Below are 15,992 nucleotides of genomic sequence, written 5' to 3'. Positions count from 1 at the left end.
ACAGTTGCAATGTCACATTTTTGGAGGTGAGGAAAGGACAGGTACAGGGAATGAATTATACAAACATACCACAGAATGGATCTGTATCTGTTACAGGACATTAACCATGCTAAGCTACAGAAGTATACTTGAAAGTCCTGTTCGTTTAGGTTAACACCAAAATGTGGTTTTGCCAAGTGCTTACAGCCAATGCAGATTCAGTTCCTCAGGTGTGCAATACAGTGTATGGTGGCATTTCAGAGTTTGCCAGTGTATACAAGGCTCGTAGCATTGCAGAGGGTTTATTCACTTAGGTAGAAGACGTCAGAATAGACCCAAATGGGAAGTTTTTCTATGCTGCCTTGGATAACAAGGTTAAGAAAAAAACAGTGACAATTTAAATAAATCAGATGTTTTTGCTGAAGATTATGCTGTCATTTTCTCCAATTATTCTTGACATTTCACCCATTCGTATTGTGATCTGAGTTAATAATGGAAGAAAAAACGGCTCTTGTTGCCTTGTTTATCCTTTGTTCTCAAGGAGATAAGCTGTTTATAAAGATAAGTTATTTGTTATTTAAATCACTTTTACTGAAGTTGTTTGTTTCCTTGTTTGAGTTTCTAAAAATATTGCAACAATTGTGATGCATCTTTGAGACGTCTATTTAATTCACTATGATTTGTACTGGAATTCATTCCTAAATGGGCACAGGTGTTGATAGCTGTAACATGCTAGAATGAGTCAAAACCAATAAATGCTCAGTAAAGGAAAGATGAAAGAAAATGCACTGAAAACAGCTCTTTTAAGATGTGATAAATTGGCACTTTAGTTCATACTTAATTAGTTATATAGCACTGAAGATGTGTCTGGAGTAACTACATATTTTAAAACAGCTGAACATGTTAGAACGTAACTTTAATCACTTAATATTTTCAAGATCAAAAACATTATTTTAAAAATTAGCAATGCTATTTAGGATATAATCAACTTTTGTTTGCAAGCAGTTCTATAGTGCTCTGATGCAACATTTTGCTGTACTTGTTATAAAGAAAAAAGGTTGAATAATAGTCTGTGAAAATTACTTGTTCACTTTCTCATGTTGAACAGAAATTTAACTCTAGAATAAGATATAGGAATTATGATGTTGCAAACCCAAAAGTCAGTTAAAGCATTTCCTTTGCACTTTAACCATGAGCAGACATTTTGTTATCTATCTCTTGCACAATGCACTCTGTAGGCAACATCTTCTGAAGCCCCATCCTGACCTTTGGGTGCATTTCTGAGGGGAATGGAGGGCCAGCCAGCGAACAGGCGAGTAGTATGGTTGGCGATGCCCGAGTGCCATCGCCTTTCCCTTGGAGCATAGGCTTTTTGCATTGTGCCTTTCTGTCGAAAGGGCCTCGTCGTCACAGTGGAGGTGGTTGGGTAAGACGGTCAGGTACCTACCGAACGAGGCAGGCGGTCGGTGTTCTCCCGAGGAGCTCTCAGGAGCCCCACGTGGGTATCTGAACTGATACCGCCAAGGACAAGGCTTACTGTGTGCTGAGCACACACTGGCTGTACGGGACTGAATCAGCCTCTCGGTTTTGCATTATCTTCAGGGAAATCTGCTTTTATGTTAACATATCTTGCTGTTGCGGTTTAAATATATGTTCATGGGCATAAAAGTGGTTGTAGGGCTAGTGTGCAGATACGCTGTAACTCTGGGCAGGAATATGTGTCCTTAATATTTTATGGTCCATGCTTTTAAAGATAAACAAACAACACAAGCTAGAAACCATCGACAAATGCAAATTCAGTTGCCAGAACTCCTCGGTGACAGCCAAACTGGCCTGAAAGCTGCTGCATCGGATACAGCCACGGTGCAGCACGGTACACATCACAGGCGACAAGCAAGTTGTTTGGAAAATTTGAGTGTGTGGATACGGCAGTAAGGTACTATAAATGGCACCGGGGTGGCACTTGGTGGGTCTGTAAAGTACGATTTGTGCCGAGCGGCCGGAGCGGCTGCGCGGGGAGCGTGGCTCTGCCTCCTCTGCTCGCCGCCCGGCTTGCCAGGGGCTGCCCCACAGCCTGCGGCTCGGTTTGGGGGGGCAAAGGGAGGGAGAGGAGCTGGGGACCCCCGCTGGAACCGCCGCCCAGCACCGACCGAGGCCCGGCTCTGCCGAAGGACCGCGACCGTTGCCGCGGGGGGCGGCGGGACTCCATTTCCCAGCGCGCCCCGCGCCCCCGCCGCAGAGGTCGGGCCGGGAAGATGGCGGCGCCCGTGTCGCCCTTGGTTACTGCGCGCTGCCTGCTGCGGGCTTCGGCGCGGCGCGCCGCCCGCCTGCTACCGGCGCGGGCCGCCGCCCTGCGGAGAGGTCAGTACCGCCGCGGGAGGGGGCCCGCCGGCCCTGCGCCCTGCCCTGTCCGCAGCCGGTCGAAGGGCGGGCGAGCGACAGGCTGCTGGGGCACCGCGTAGGGAGGGCACCGTGGAGCGGCCGCGGGAGCCGGTGCATCCCTCCCCGCCGCGCCGCGGGTCTCCCCTCCGGCGGAGGGGGGGGGGCCGGGCCGAGGGGAGGGGGTTTGCCGGTGCCGGGCGGGCGGTGCAGGCGGCAGCCGCCGGGACGCGCACCGGCCCCGCCGCGCTGGCGTGCCCTCATGTTCCCCCGCCTGGGCAGGCTGGGGCGGCCTGTCTGCCGACCCAACCCCGGAGGGGCCCCGCGTCCCCGGGCGGCGCGGCCGGGGGTTGGCGCCGGGAGTCGGCCCCGGGCCCCTGGAGCGGCGGGGGATCCGGGAACGGGGCCCCGTGACTTCCCGAGTTAACGATGCGGCTTTCCCCTAGTATAATAGGGCTTCGGTGGGCTGCCTCGTTAAATGCGTTACGTTGCGACTGTATCGCGAGCTTGGCGGGCGGCGAGTGCGCTAGAGTCTGCCAAAGCTTTTACTGTGCTTTAGGATGGCTAAGGGACTTTCTTCCCTTAAGGATTCTCCGATGTATAACAACAGCTGAGCTCTATCTGGCAGCCTTACTTTAAAAGTCAGCGCAATACACAAATTTATGGGGAACTAGGTTTTGTTAACTTGTGGCTTAGATTAGAAGCAGAGGTCTTTTTTCTTTAGTGAGAGCTGTTCGTCCTCTGCCAGTCTGACAAAAGTGTGAGAATTCAGTTGACACCAGGTGGGTCCCAGAGGTCTGAAAGTCAGTCAGCAGATCTAGGAGGATTGATAAATGTTCGCATACACACGCTATATTGTGATTGTACTATATTTATACATCCTAAGGAAAATAGACAAGCACTACAGTTAGTGCTATAGTTGTATGTTTTATTTGATATTGGTTTAACACTTTAAATCTATGTAGATTGTTTTTTATAACCAATATATTACCATTTTTAAAAAGTTGTCAAAGCAAATCCAGTGGCTTTAGGCATAGTTCTTCAGCTTCCATGTTAAAAGGAAGGTAGTCCTTGCATATGTTATTTGAGGACATCTGCAGGGGTGGGCAGCCATCACTGAATCAATTTATAATCTTATTTTTATGATCACTGGCTTATAGTCTTTTATTTGTTTTTGTGATTTCCTTTCCACACTTTTGTACCTTTTCCTTAATTAAAAGACTTGACAAGTAGTATTTGTGTAAAGTTGCAGTTTCACTGATAGACTTTTCTGTCTTTGTCTACTTTCATCTGTAGGTCACACCGTTAAATGGGGAGTGCATGGAAATAGTACAAGTAATCTTATTTCAGAATAATGTCACAGGCATGTATGCTAAAAAGCAGAATTCTAGTTCCAACTCATATTTTTCTCTAGAAGCTTAAATACTGCTTCATATACTGCCCGAATGAATGGACTGCAAGAAGGCTAAATAGGGGTTCAGTGATTCGTCTAAGGTCATATAATGCGACAAAGATGGGAGGACAGTCCAAGTCCTTGTTCTTGTATCTTAACTGCAAATCGCCTCTTTTGATTTGAACTGCTCATTTCAGTGTGGGGGAGTTTCATTTGTTTTACATGATATTGGCCTAACATTTTCAATTTGTGCAATTAACTTAGCCTGCCTGCCCCCCCTCCCCAGTGTGGTTGCTTGGACTTTGCTTTTCTAAGCATTCTATTAAGCATTGGAAAGTAAATAATTTTTTCACATGGTCTCCTCTCCCATTCTTCTCATTAAGCATTGTAAAATATTTTGAAAGGAGCAATTGTTTGGTGTTATGATAGGACTATAAATGTATTTTCTGCTTTGTAACCAACACACGATCTCTTTCCTGGGAAGCTTACATGCCAGGTCTTTGTTCTTCTGCAGGTTTACGCATGTGCTTAACTTCAATGTATGTGCTGAACTCATCCAAATCCTTGTACACCATGGGGCAGTTTACCTGTTTGAGACTGATTTGCAAAACTTGCACGTATATTTAATAAAAGATGAGACAAGAGAACATTATTATTATCTGCAGGTACTAGCGTGCAAAAAAATTGTCTTTTCTGATCTTTTGGTACCTTCACTCCCATTCTTCTGCAGGAAAATAACCTTTGGAGCTACAAGACTGTACCGTTGCCCTTCCCCATCACTGTGGTATCATCTAAGAAGGAAAGATTTTGTAGCAGTTCTGTTATCAGCTTAATTATGAGTTTGGTGAGGTCTCTGATACCACCATCTGCCTGTTGATAAAACTGCTCTCTAACTTCAAAGTCCTCTTCTTCTGTCATGGCAGCTGTGTTTCATAGGCAATTTTAGCAGTTTTAGATTAAGGGTTTAGGGGTTTGAAACAGTTTGGTTTCATTGTGACCCAAACTAATATTCTGAACTTCAGCTTGGATTGCTGAAAACACGACAGTTTTTAAAAGTTGCTTTCCATTATTATTTTTTTTTTTCTCCCCCCACACAAATGCCAGTGTTTGTGAAAAGGTCTCAAGGCAGAATTCTGTCTGCAGAGCGGTAATGAAACAGATGTGATTCCTGTACGTTGCCTTAACACTGGTTTAGCAGAAGCTGTTCCAGCTTCTTGATTGTGACTGTCAGCAAAGGTGGCAGTTACATGATTTTTGGGGCCGTTAACTTTGGTGCAGTTGTAACCTCCATGAGTTTGGTTTAGATGCAGTTCTCGAACAACTATTAGTTGGAAATATTTAAGACAAACAACCATTACAGCAAAGTGTCATAGGAAATGGTTAATTCTCCATCTCTTATGTCTTCAGAATATATTTTCTTCAAAATATGCTGTAATCAAACACAATTCTTGAGCGTAGTTCAGGGGTAATTAGATAAATTTAACTTCCCTTATACTTAGAAAGGTCAATGTTGTCTTCCAGCCTTAATCTCCATGAATGAAAACTACTTCTGATCATTCCCATGAGGGGGTGGTTTGAAGCATACATACAGCACAAGGGTTAAAGGTGATTTTTTTTTTTTCCCCATCATCAGCCCCCTGAAGTGCTTGTTTCAACTTTGTTTCCAGAATTAATAATACACATTTTCAAGTGTACTGTATGTGAGTGACCCTCTAGTAAGGTGAATTTTGTAATCTGAAGCATGACTTACCTTTTGCAGTAAAAGGAGTTCAGTTCCATTTGTTTGATCTTTGCTTCTTTAGCTGGATATTATCTATCTGTCATGGTTTTTCATCCCATTAAAGGTCTGCAATTCTAATCATGTGTTTAAAAGATGTTTAGTTCGAGGGCAGTAAGAGATCTTGCAGACCAAATTTGAATTCATCTGTGGAAGTACAATACTTCTTCTCTTCCAGAAGTGAATAATCATCTTAAATTCACATGAAATCTTTTTTGCGTTACATGAAAACTCACGGATTAATAAATTCAAAGGTGTCAGTTTCTGCAGTCATGGAAAAATAGCAAAGATTAAATTAATGTCAGGGAAGCCCAGGTTCTTTTCCTAGGCCCTGAAATATGGGGGAGACAAGGCCCTGTTAGGATTTTTGTCATGGGAATTATCTTCTGGCAGATTTTAGACATTACAGTTCAAAACCTTACATAATGAAATCCAACTACTAGGAAAAAAATAAGGATTACCAGGGTGAGTGGTGTTTATCTCAGTTACCTTTCTGTGCTCTCAACCTCCTGGCTGCTGTCAAGATCAGTTTTTGATATGCCACATGACCTAGCTTCCATTTCAGATTGTATTCTTACATAAATAACTCTAGTGCCTGCCTCAGCTGTGACTGTTGCTTTCATAAGCGGCATCATTGAAACTTGCCTGCCTTTTTCCTGTGTCATCGCAGACATCGGTTCTAAGTGGCAGTAGGAAAACTTGATAACATACTGATTAGTTTTTCAATTTGCTGCTCTTTTCCAGAGCAGAAGGTCGCTGGAGTTAAGAACACTTTTTATATTTTTATGTAGGCACTTATCTTTGCAGTGATAAATTAATGCCTGTTTACTGAAGGTGTCTCAAGTTCCCCACTTTAAAGGAAATTTTTGTAATTTCAGATTGGCATTTTCATTAGGCATTTATACGTTAATAGCTTTGAGTTTTTCCCCTTGGTTTCTCCAAGGCAGGACTTTTTTGTGTGTATCGCAGTAGATCTTCACTGCAGCTTGGTCTGTGATCCTTGAATAGCCAAGCAGAAAGGCAAATGCAAGCAGCTAATTTTATGGCTTGAAATAAAGTGAGATACACTTAAATATGTATGTTTTAGGAACAGGAATTTAATAAAAAGTTGCAACCTGGTGGCAACTCTTAAAGAAGCAGGGAATGTCAGGCTAGATGTGGTAACATCCAACACTGTCCTGCACCCTGGAGGTAGGAAAGATAGGTTATGGATAAACGCATGTCTGTAGTTTTACACTGTTTTATGTAAAACTAGGTGAATAATGAATTGACGCTGCACTTTTCTATAGTCGTATCTAGAACACTACACAGAGCTAGAAGATGCTTTTTCTGTGTGTGACACTTAAAGATTTCAGAAGGGAGCTAATAAAAATTGTGTAACAGTTTATGTAATACAAAGATCAGATAATGAAACAGGAAGAGATAAATGAAAACCCATCTTTTGCAATATGGAGAAGGCTGTAGGACTATGATTAATGCGCTGAATCATAGGTGATTCCTACTCTAACAGTAGTTTCCTTGATGTAAAATTATGGAAGGTAATTGCCTGGGTATTCCTCTGCTATATATTACAATTTCTAAAGTTTCCTTTTCTTTATTCTCAGAGCCATCAAGCTCTACACGTTATGAAGGCACGGACAGTTTAGAGGTACAGATGACAGGACTGAGGTTGACTTTATGTGGGAATGGAATGGTTGAAAACAAGATGAAAAAACTTTGAGAGATAATCTGTGCCTTTTCCCCTTCCCTTTGGAGGTGGGTCAGGTATCACTGACCTGTTCCTGACAGATTTTTCTCAAACTTATTTTTAAAATTCACTCCCCATCAGTGAAAGTTTTACAACTTCTAGACTATTAATCGATTTCACTGCCTTAATTACAGTTATTAAGGTAACTGTATAAATACAGTTTGTTTCCTTTTCTTAGTACCCTGTGTGTATCTGGAGATAGCTATGTGCTTTTCTTTAGTCTTCTCTAAAGGTTTTACTCAAATTTTTGCAATAACTTTGAACTCCACTCTCTTTATGTGATCTCTTTAGCTAGGGATGAGCTAATTACTTCTAATTCATAGGAGTAAGTCAATTCCTTCAGGGCAGGAGAATTTGGTGTAATTATTGGCTGCAGATGTAAACAGTGACTGCCTTGCTTTGGAGAAACTAAGGTGTTACTTGCAATAAATAAACATAATTCGATCTAATTGTTCAGTTTTATCCTTCTTTTTTTATAACTATATTCATTTTATGTTTTTTATAACAATTTAAAACTTTTCTTGTGCCTATTACAACTTCTCTGTGGGTTGTGACCCATGGTTTAACAAATAGTCCTTTAAGTCATCTTCTGCTCTCCCATTTAGTTCATACCTCACATGAAATATGATGTGAAAATTGAAATGTGTGTTCCAGGGCAGACTATATCAGTATTGAATAGAATGGTTTTTTTTTTTTTATGTGTGCTTATATTGCCCCTCATATATATATGTATTGGAGTACTTGCAGCTTTTTATTTTATTTTATTTTTTTCTCCGATAGTATTATGATGGTGTCTCACTGTCAGTTTGTGATCCAGTGTAGTCCCTGGATCCTTTTCTGCAGAGCTGCTCTTTAGCTGGTCATTCGCCATCTTTTAAGTTCGGTTATTTATTTCCCCTAAGCACCATACTTTGTCCCTGTTGAATTGCATCCTATTTGTATTAGATTCTTTGTCCAGTTTATCAGAATTGCTTTGCCTTCCAGGGTGTGTGCAGCCCCTTCCTAGCTTGCCGTTACCTGTGTTCCCAGCCCATGTACTTTATTTTGTCATATGCAGGTCATGAATGGAAATTCTGGATTGCACCAAGCTGAGATTCTGAGCCCTCTCTGAAACTCTACTGCAAATATACACCTAGTTTAACTGTAGTAATTATTCATTACATATAGTTTTTCTAGCTGGTTTTGTACCTGCTCAAAAGTAATTTAATTTGCAACTTACTTTCATGCTTTATATATGAGAATGTTATGTGACCCAACGACAAAACTGTTGCTGCAATTAAGATATTTTTCCTGTACCCACTAAGCATGTTACCCGGTCAGAGAGGTAAACTTGTTGATCTCACACTGTTCCCGAGGAGCTGGTGTTGCCTTTTATTTGTTATGTTATCTTGTTAAGTGCTTTATTTAAAAAAAAAAAAAAACAACAAACCAAAACCCACCTGGTTGTACTTGTTTCAGTATTTTTGAGTGTTTTGAAGTTGTGTTGACTGGATTTCTGGATTTGCCTTTCTCTCCTTTTTAAAGACAAAAATTGTTTCATTTTCCTAGTGTTTTGGAACCTCACCTGCCTTGAATGAGGCCTCAAAGAAAGGTGTTAGAGGCCATTGTGTTGCTTAGGAAACTTACCTAAAGCATTTAGGGATGAATTTCCTTAGATCTCACAATGTTCAAAATATCTAACTATGTAGTGTATGATATGCTTTTTTACTACTCAAATCTGTTTCCTTTATTGTTGCTACAAATTGTGTTGCACATGATTATACTTAGCCTTTTAAATGACAATGCAAGCAAAGAAGATACTAAACACCTTTTTAGTATATTCCATTGTTAGATTTCTGATTTTACCAATTTAGCAAGCCTTCTTTGAATCTTTATGTTCTTTCCTAGCTATATCTCATTTTATGCCTGGCAATTCTGACTTTTTTTTTTTTTTTTTTAAATATAATTTAAACAGAATTCCTGCTTGGGCATAGCCTTGTCTCTTCTAGGCAGAAGATAATGCCAGCAGAGCAGGCTGTGGCATTGCAGGGTTTCACAGCTATTGCCTTGCTTACTGTGGTCTTTGACTCTTTAAACTTGCTTACAAAACTCCTGTTTTGGTCTCCTGTTATCTGGCTTTTAAATTCTTTCTGTCTAGTTTAGCCCACCTCTCTCCAAAGGATTAATCTATTCAGAGAAATGCAATTTGATGGAATTTTTAAATGATTTTACCCTAATTTGAAAAAAAAAAAAAAAAAGTCAAAACTTCCCTTACAACAGCTCATCCAAATCTTACCAACTCTCCAGCTGGGCTTTTTAGAGTGTGTGTTTGTTAATAATAAAAATAAGTGTTAAAACATACTAGTAAAGGCATTTACTGCTAAAGTTAGAAGTTGATTTAATGAAAAACAGCAGGGTAACATACTCTAGTGGTTGTATAGGTAAGTAATGTATGTATGTCTTTGCATAAACTGTTAAGAAAGTGTGTTGTTTATGAATATAAGAGGATGCTTTTCAAAACTTCTCTATTAATAATCTGCTTTTCATTTTACAGCGTACATAGCTCAGGCAGATGAGAAGACAGTCCCCGGTACTCCTACAGATGCTAATGCCAGAGCCTTGTTGGTTTGCAGTGGACCTTTAGAACATTATAACTTTCTGATTAAGCAAGAAGAGCTGAGGAATGATGATCAACAAAGAAGAGTTGTGCAGCACCTGCAGAAGTTGCATGAGAGCCTTAAAGGCTACAGCATCAGTTCAAAAAATCTTCTCTCAAAGGTGAGGTTTGTAATGATAAAAATATTTTTTTGCATTTATATTTGCTTATAAGAATGCTTAAAAATATATAAATTTCTATCATTAACATGAGTCTTATTTTTTCAGCTGGGTCTTTACAGATAGATCATTGTTTGTGTTTGGATCTCTGTTCTTTCTTTTTTGGTTTGTAAAATTCCAGTGGCACTCCAGAAGCAACCAAATTAAATATTATTGAAATAATTCTATAAGAAAATCTGATATGATTTTGTTTGTATCCACTGTCTGCCTTTCCAAAATGTCATTTGGCTGTAGGAGAGAGGGGCCTAGACCAGGTTTTAACTCTCAAGCGCTGGTATAACACACATGTGTTTGGGTTACACATACTGAACATTGAAGTTTTGTGTTCTAACAGGTCTTCCATGAATATAAGTGAAATGAGCTAGCAGAGTCTAAATAGTCCAAGCTAAATAATTTAGCTTTGCAAAACATTATAATACAGATCAGACATGACTTTTTTAAAAAAATGTCCATTCTTTCCAGTGTTGTTAGTCTCCAGCTGAGGTAACAAAAGAAGGCAGAGGTCTGATCTGTACCCCAGTTGTGTTTTTGGGGGCGTTACAGCTCCTTTTCAAAGTATTAAGAAAAATTCAGACATATCCCTGTTGCACAGTGCCTTAGCAACCATAGTGCCTTAGCATTAGTAATGCTAAGAGCCTGCTGTTGCAGCTCTGTAACTTTTCCCTGAAGCTGTTGAAGCAATGTTTTCCAGAGCCTCTGTGGCAGTGTTTTTCACATCTTGTTCTCATGCTGTTATTCTCAGATTGTTGCTCTTGTGGCCTTGCACCTGCAAATCTTGATAGCGTTGTTATGGCAGGTTGTTGTGGGAAGCAATTAGAACTGGTGTGAGAATTCCCCCTCAGCTTTCCTTGCCTCTTGTTTTGTAGATTTGAGTTTATGTCCCAGAAAACCAAACACAACACCCAGCAAAGTAGATAAGACATTTAATTACTTGGTAAATATTAGGCAATCATAGATGTGCACAGAAGCTGTACGACCAGTGAATATGCTTCATTTGCACCTGATTAACATACTCCAGTCAGCACAAATAGTCATAAACATGGTGAGGGGAAACAACAAGAATAGAGCGTTTGACTGAGTCCGATGATAATAGTATAGTGCTGGGAAAAAAGCATGGCAGAATACTCACTGCCATCATTATCTTCACTTACCCTGCCTGCACTGGAGAGACACCTCCCTACCCCTAAGAGGAGGATGTCTGGAAGCTTTCACTGCTCTTCCCAGCCAGCCACTGAGTGTTTTCCTTTTTCTTTCTCTCTTTCCCTTGCACTGCTTTTGTTCTTATTTTTCATCAGAAGTAACTTTCACATTTACAGTCAATGTATGCTGTCAGCTGCAGACCTTGCTACTAAATCTCCATCTCAGCCTTTCTCAGCATCTGTTATGCAACATGCCTCATCTCATGGGCATAAATCTAAATACCTAACTCTATTGAACTTGTTACCTAACCATATACTTCCCATTACAACCCCACATTCTCCTATTACCTGGCACAAATACTGTATTTTGTTTGCACAGCAAGCCTAAATGATGTAGCATGAAATCAGGGGAGCCAAAGGCTGCAGGGCATAAGTGCCTCTAAATGACATGCTGTCCTCTGCCCTTTAGGCACGAAATGACAAGTTACTACTGCAAGGGTCTTGCAACGTGTATTAGCTTCAAGGCATGAAAAAAGTAGAGAAGAGAACATTGGTATGAGAACAAGTATTATACCTGTAAATGGCCTGTGTTATACCTGTAAATGTGCCTGTTTCAAATAGGCAAGTATAGCAGGGTGCAGAGCATTGGGACACATGCTTGTCTATCAGACTGCCTCCAACATCCCTTGAATGCTTTAAACTCATATATGTAGCTGGAGATCGTGTATTTGCTAATGATATACTTGACTAGAAATGCCATAAATGTCTTTCTGCCTCCTGATGAAAGGAAGCAGACTAAACACCTAGGAAGGAGCTCTTTTCTTATTGAGATACGGTGAGAAGAAACCTGAATGGGAAATAATTCCATGGAGCAGAAGTCAGGCACTCTGGAAGGAAAAACACAAAAGTGGTGAAGTACAGGAAGCGAAGTGCTAAGGCAAGACTGCTTGTAGAGGGCCGTGAGTGTGTCTTTGGAAGTTCTGTTCTGGAAGCAGTTGACCCGATCATCCTTATGGGTCCCTTCCAACTTGAGATATTCTACGTCCCAGCTTTAAGCAGGGGGTTTGGCCACATGATCCCCTGAAATCCCTGCCAATCTAAATCATTCAATGATTCTAACTCTGATGTGGGAATTGGAGCCAAACAATGGTTTGGGGTGTATTTTTGCCTGCTCTGGCTGGTGGGTTAGCTCATCATGTTACTTACCTTTTTACTTTTGGGATTTCTTTAATTAGAATTATTAAAAACATAAAAACAGTGTAAAAATGATAGATATAGTCTGAAAACTGTATGTTTATGGTATTTTAAAACACGTATTTATGTTGTATGTGGGTGTGTGCCTGTGGATCCATGTCTTGATGCCTTTGTAGGCTAAATCTTGAGTCTAAACCAGCCTCCTGATTCAATTTGGGCAAGTACGAAATAAAAATTACAAATTTCCTCTTTCAAAAATGGTTATTGCTTATCTTTGGTATCCAAAGCAAAATGGCAGTGTGCCTGAACGAGAACTGTGTTTGCATAAGTGTGAGGAGATCAAGCTGGATTCAGCTTGCCAAACGACTTCTATAAGTGTGATCTAGCAGGCCAGAGTTTTGTATCTTGAAGGTGCTCGATGTGAAAAGTTGTTTTTTCATCTGTCTGGGCTTCTCCTTAAACTTTGGTGTTGGGCTCGTAATCTTTTAAATTGCCTATCTCAAAATTGTTTTTAGACACTGTACCTCGACTGTAAAAGAGGAAGTCACTCAAAAGGAAGCCGGTTATCTGGCTTGCTCCTGCATTATCTTTTGGATGTACTGCCAGACTTTTATTCATTTTCATTCTTGAGGAAAAAATGTTATGGTGAAAGCGTTGGTCTTACTGTCAAACCTGAGGATCAGTAAGCTAGAGCATTTTGATCTTTTTTGGTAAATTGTTTTGGACATTTGGATATTCTGTTCTAAAAGCGCTGCCTTTGAGAACAGTTTTGAGAGCTGACTTGTGTTAACTGGAGTGCCCTGAATCATTATAGTTGTTAGAGCAGGTGTCTTGTAGTGGCTTTGTAGATCAAGCATTATGTGGGTTTGTTATTTACTGTTTCTTTGATTGGGAAGCATGAATAGGGAAGAAAGTCTCTATTGCAGAGAACAAATACTAATCTTACTCTATTTAGGAAATTGTGATGCTACTTTGTCCCTGTATAACAGAGCTAATCGCAGTAAAGCCAAACTGACTGATGCTTTCTTAAAAGGAAAAAGTCAAATGCCATTTTTCAGGTTGAGAATGTGGTTTTCACTAGTTCCTTTAAAGCACTTCTCTCTTTCATTTAACATTGCTTCAATTCCATGCTTTAATTTTAAAGCAGCTTTTAAAAATTGTTGCATGGCTCGCTGATAACCTGGGAACTAATGCCACAGTCAGTGAAAAGCAGCTGTAGAACTACTTGCTATTGGGATAAGTGTTGTTGCAGTTTGAGGTTTTTCTTCTAGAGCTTGATATCTCTGTGGAAACCTTAAGAAGATTGATAACCAGGTTGAGCACTATAGTACGGTGCCATACATCAAGACCCCAGAAAAGGAGAAGAGCAGCAAGTTTTGTGTAAATCTGTTAAAAGCCTGATAGCTTGTGTAATTAAACCAAATCATGATTCAGGATGGAGAAGAAGTCGCAACAACCTTGTTTCTCTTCTGCTGTCTTTGCAGAAGTTATTCGCCGCTTCAGACAGAGCTCCTTTTGAGATAAAATGAAGGCAAATAAAGCATGGTTTAAATTCTAGTGCAGGACAGGTTTTGCTTCAGCAAAGTTGTAATCAACATCCTTAATGAAGGTGTTCCCCAGAATGAGAGTCACAGCTATGAATAGGTAGTTGGTAAAATCATAGCCATCAAGCACTGTACCAGCTATAGACAGTGGCATCATATGCTTGTCATATGTCTGCATCTGTTGAGGAGTTTTCTAAGTAAGCAAAATATATTTTTTTTCTGTGATGGACTTTCAGGGTAGGGATGCTGTTGCAGACTTGGTTCAGTTTTGAAGAGTAGAACTAAGACTTTTCATGCCAATAAGAGATGGTGAGTACTGCTCTCTGGAATTGTCCTGGGTTTAATAGGATTTGTGTAGGCTTATGAGTGGAAGTAGTTCACGTAACTAGTAGAAGGCGTCCCCAGGAAGTACTAATGATATAGGGTGCAGGTAAATTGTGTATTTGTGAATAGCTTGTTGGCATTCTCCTCCCATGAAGGCCTGGTACTTTGTAACTTTGAATACGCTAGGAAGTAAAAGATAAATCTTATGCTATAGATGTTCAGTTGTTTTTATGATAAAACGATTAGAACTGGTTTTGCTTAACGTTTTGTACTTAATGGGTTTTAATAGATGTAAATGAAACAAATTGGTGTATTTTAAATTACTTAAGGACTTTTTGGAAATAAGTCAAACACGCTAATCAGTTACACATAGTAGTTTGTAGATTGACTTCTTGCTTTTTCAGGAGGTTTCTAGCAACTTGACTAAGCTACTTTGAGCATGAAATCTCCTGCTTTGAAAGGAATCTACTGGCAGCTTTTTAGAAATAAAAAATAGTGATGCTTGGCATTTCAAGCATGCTCATTTTTCCTGGCTCTGTCATTGAAGAGAATGTGGTTGAGAGGTTGCAGTGAAGAAAAGGGGGGGGGGGGGGGGGGGAGAGAGAGAGAGAAGCCTGTCAGCCTCTTCTGTAGTCTGATATTCCTTATTTTTTTGCCTGATTCCTTCTGTAATAGAATTGCAGAAGCCTCTTCTAAAATAACAGTTATTCCAGAAATAGAAACTTCTTGCACTTCTGAACCATTACAAGAATGGTCTGCTTTGTTTTTAGTTTTGTTCTTCATTTGTCACTTTTTATCTAAATAGTTTTAATCACTAAAAATATGGTAAAAGTAGGATTAGGGAATAAATACTTATATCAGATACAATAGAAGCATTTCAATGTTTATCCAAGAGACTTGCATTACTTCACAGGCCAAAGCTTTCTGAAATCAGTAGTCTGGGGAGGGGACACGACACCAGCCATTTCCTTTATGATAATAAAACTGCATTTTTTAACGATGTAGGTTTTTTTGGGCATCAGCTTAGAATGAATTTGAGGGGGAAAAAACAATTAGTCTTGCTGCAAACCAAGTAGGCTTCTGTTTTTCAAAATTATTACTCAGATTTGAACAATGACTTTGATCTTCAACTTGGTGAAAGCGTGGCCTTGTATATTGAGATATTTTGAGATCCTCTGAATTGAAGTTCAAGGCTGTAAGAGTTCGCATAGACGTTTCAGATCTCTAGCTTTTCAAAATAATACCAATTGGGACATCTTAAGAGTTGTTGAGTTGCTGTACTAATGACTTGAAATAAGCTCAATTATAAGTGAGGTCATGTTTTGAAAAGAGGTATGAACAGTAGTAAGCACCATTCAAGACCTTGAAAAAGTCTTCAGCTACAACAGCAACCAAAAAGAAGGCCTGAAAGAGTGGGAGAAAGAGGCAGTTCTGTTAGTGTTTAAAAAAAAATAATCTGCTGTTTGGAGACTTGTCTCTTGAATTTTGCATATTTTAGTTAACCCCCTTAGTATTGACATGCATTTTCACTTAAAAGTTTTTCAAATCAGAGTGTAAATATTCCCAGGAAATGAGTTGCTTGCTTCTGGTGTCTGAGGTAGGGAGCATGGGAGAAGGTGGGAAGACGTTGCACATTATTGAAGATATTTAAGAAAGAATAGGAAGTCGTCACAATGAAGGAGATGTTTTGACCAATATAATT

General features: G+C 40.1%; 1 protein-coding gene across 2 annotated transcripts in view; it reads left to right on the top strand.

The window, feature by feature from the left end:
- The first annotated feature begins 2,234 nt into the window (after positions 1-2,234).
- The window catches only part of AFG1L (AFG1 like ATPase), a 71,076-nt gene continuing 57,318 nt past the window's right edge, over positions 2,235-15,992 (top strand). For both annotated transcript variants that reach the window (XM_050895022.1, XM_050895023.1), the window contains exons 1-2: positions 2,235-2,340; positions 9,809-10,032. In XM_050895022.1, the coding sequence (XP_050750979.1) occupies positions 2,235-2,340; positions 9,809-10,032 (330 nt within the window). The remainder of the gene's footprint in view (positions 2,341-9,808; positions 10,033-15,992) is intronic.

The sequence above is a fragment of the Gymnogyps californianus genome, chromosome 3 (genome assembly GCF_018139145.2).
Source record: "Gymnogyps californianus isolate 813 chromosome 3, ASM1813914v2, whole genome shotgun sequence".
In the NCBI taxonomy this organism is placed as follows: Eukaryota; Metazoa; Chordata; class Aves; order Accipitriformes; family Cathartidae; genus Gymnogyps; species Gymnogyps californianus.
The sequence above is the reverse complement of the archived record's forward strand: the minus strand, read 5'-3'. Positions and strand labels throughout refer to the sequence as shown.